The sequence below is a fragment of the Seriola lalandi genome, unplaced genomic scaffold (assembly GCF_002814215.2).
Source record: "Seriola lalandi dorsalis isolate HSWRI2012SDOR001 ecotype SW California unplaced genomic scaffold, Sedor1 jcf7180002045598, whole genome shotgun sequence".
NCBI classification, from domain to species: Eukaryota; Metazoa; Chordata; class Actinopteri; order Carangiformes; family Carangidae; genus Seriola; species Seriola lalandi.
Window position 1 is genome coordinate 1 of NW_019516166.1, and position 1,760 is coordinate 1,760.

The 1,760-nt window shown below is 35.9% G+C and overlaps 1 protein-coding gene across 1 annotated transcript; it reads left to right on the plus strand.

The window, feature by feature from the left end:
- Nucleotides 1-141: 141 nt before the first annotated feature.
- Nucleotides 142-1,238, plus strand: LOC111648667 (protein EFR3 homolog B-like; the record flags this gene model as incomplete). The annotated part of the gene is made up of 2 exons (XM_023398436.2): nt 142-291; nt 1,088-1,238. Coding segments are annotated over exons 1-2 (258 nt in total), but the record flags the coding sequence as incomplete, so codon positions are not given.
- Nucleotides 1,239-1,760: the final 522 nt, after the last annotated feature.

Here is a 1,760-nt window from a genome sequence, read left to right on the forward strand (position 1 = left end):
GAGTGAGACCCTAAAACTTTCTTAACTTCTGTGTCTTGGTTTTCTTTTCTTTCTTTCTTTCTTTCTTTCCTTCTTTCTTTTTTTCTTTCTTTCTTTCTTTCTTTCTTTCTTTCTTTCTTTCTTTCTTTCTTTCTTTCTTTCTTTCTTTCATTCACCCTCCTAGGATGGGCTAGTGAAAGCCAACATGGAGAAGCTGACATTCTACGCCCTGTCAGCTCCAGAGAAGCTCGACCGTATCGGAGCTTACCTGTCTGAGAGATTGTCAAGGGATGTGGCCCGACACAGATACGGGTGAGCAACACTGGTCAATCGCCATTCAATATAGCTCCCAGAAAAACATTTAAGCTGGTAAATCTCTGCCCTGACAAATATAGGTTTATTATTGTTTGTATTATCTATACTTCCAGGCATTAACTGATTTAAATTTGGTAGAATTAAAGCTTAAACATTAAAATTCTGATAAGAATTTGAGGTTGTCTTGCTGTGAAGTAATGATGCTTGTAGTAGCCTTTCATCATAGAGATTTACACTGACAGTCCATCAAAGAGTTTAAGATTATGCGTTTAAAATCTCCTTAAAAGGTCAATCTAAAAGGAAACGTCATATTTATTCTACATTAAATCTGGACACATTTTCCACCACTTATGTACAATATGTGTTCTTGATCATTTTCCTTTTTTATAATCAGTCTTTTTGAGCAATCATGCAAAGTTCAGCTGGGTAGGTGGGGAGGCAGGTTCATAGACTGTGATGTTTCTGTGCAGTTTGCACTTGCTCTATATGCCACAAAAATTGACTTCCATCACTCATGACTAATATGCCCTGGGATGATTCTTGCCAATGCAAACAGCCTGCACAGATTACATTTACACTTGGCAGAGTCCCCCTGAAATCTGTGCAATATGTGAGTCTCTAGAGTTTGTCTGGCAGAGCTTATCACATTTCGATCTCTGTTGCTGTTTGTTAGTTATTTTGAAAATATGCATTTCTTTTATTGTCCATATAAGATATCCGGACACAGATTATATTTGCCCACAGGGTCAGTGGTCTGTTTCAGATGTTCCTATGTCTCTCTTCTCCTCTTCAGGTATGTGTGCATAGCCATGGAAGCCCTGGACCAGCTGCTGATGGCCTGCCACTGTCAGAGCATCAACCTGTTTGTGGAGAGCTTTCTTAAGATGGTGCGGAAGCTGCTAGAGTCAGATAAACCCAGCCTACAGATCCTAGGAACAAACTCGGTGAGTGTCCAGGATTAGATTACTACTTTAAAGAGTTCATCACTTGATATATAGTTTTGCAGATACAAAACCAAACAAACAAACAAAGAAAATCATGTACATCATAAAACTGGTAGCTCCATTCATCCTTGATGATAATCATTTTGTTTAGCTACTGTTCAATTATTATATTGCTTTGTGGAAGAATAAATATAATTATTTTCAATTGCAAATAATTTTTCTTTTAATTTTTTCTTTTCTTTTAAATCAGTACAGTGTAGTATCTACAACAAAATGTAACCATTGTGATAACAGACAACTGTAGTAAATTTGTGTTAAAAATTAAACTCATTAAACCAAGTGATATATTAACTTCATAAGTCTTGGACATTAGTCGTTGCATTCAGGACGCTGTCCAACTTAATGTCCATGTGACTTGATTTAAAGTAGTTTTTCAAAAGATTTACAGTTACAATTTACTGTAGAAGCAAAATAATAATAATAATAAGCAAAAAACCTTTTCTGGTCATACATTTTTGGTAA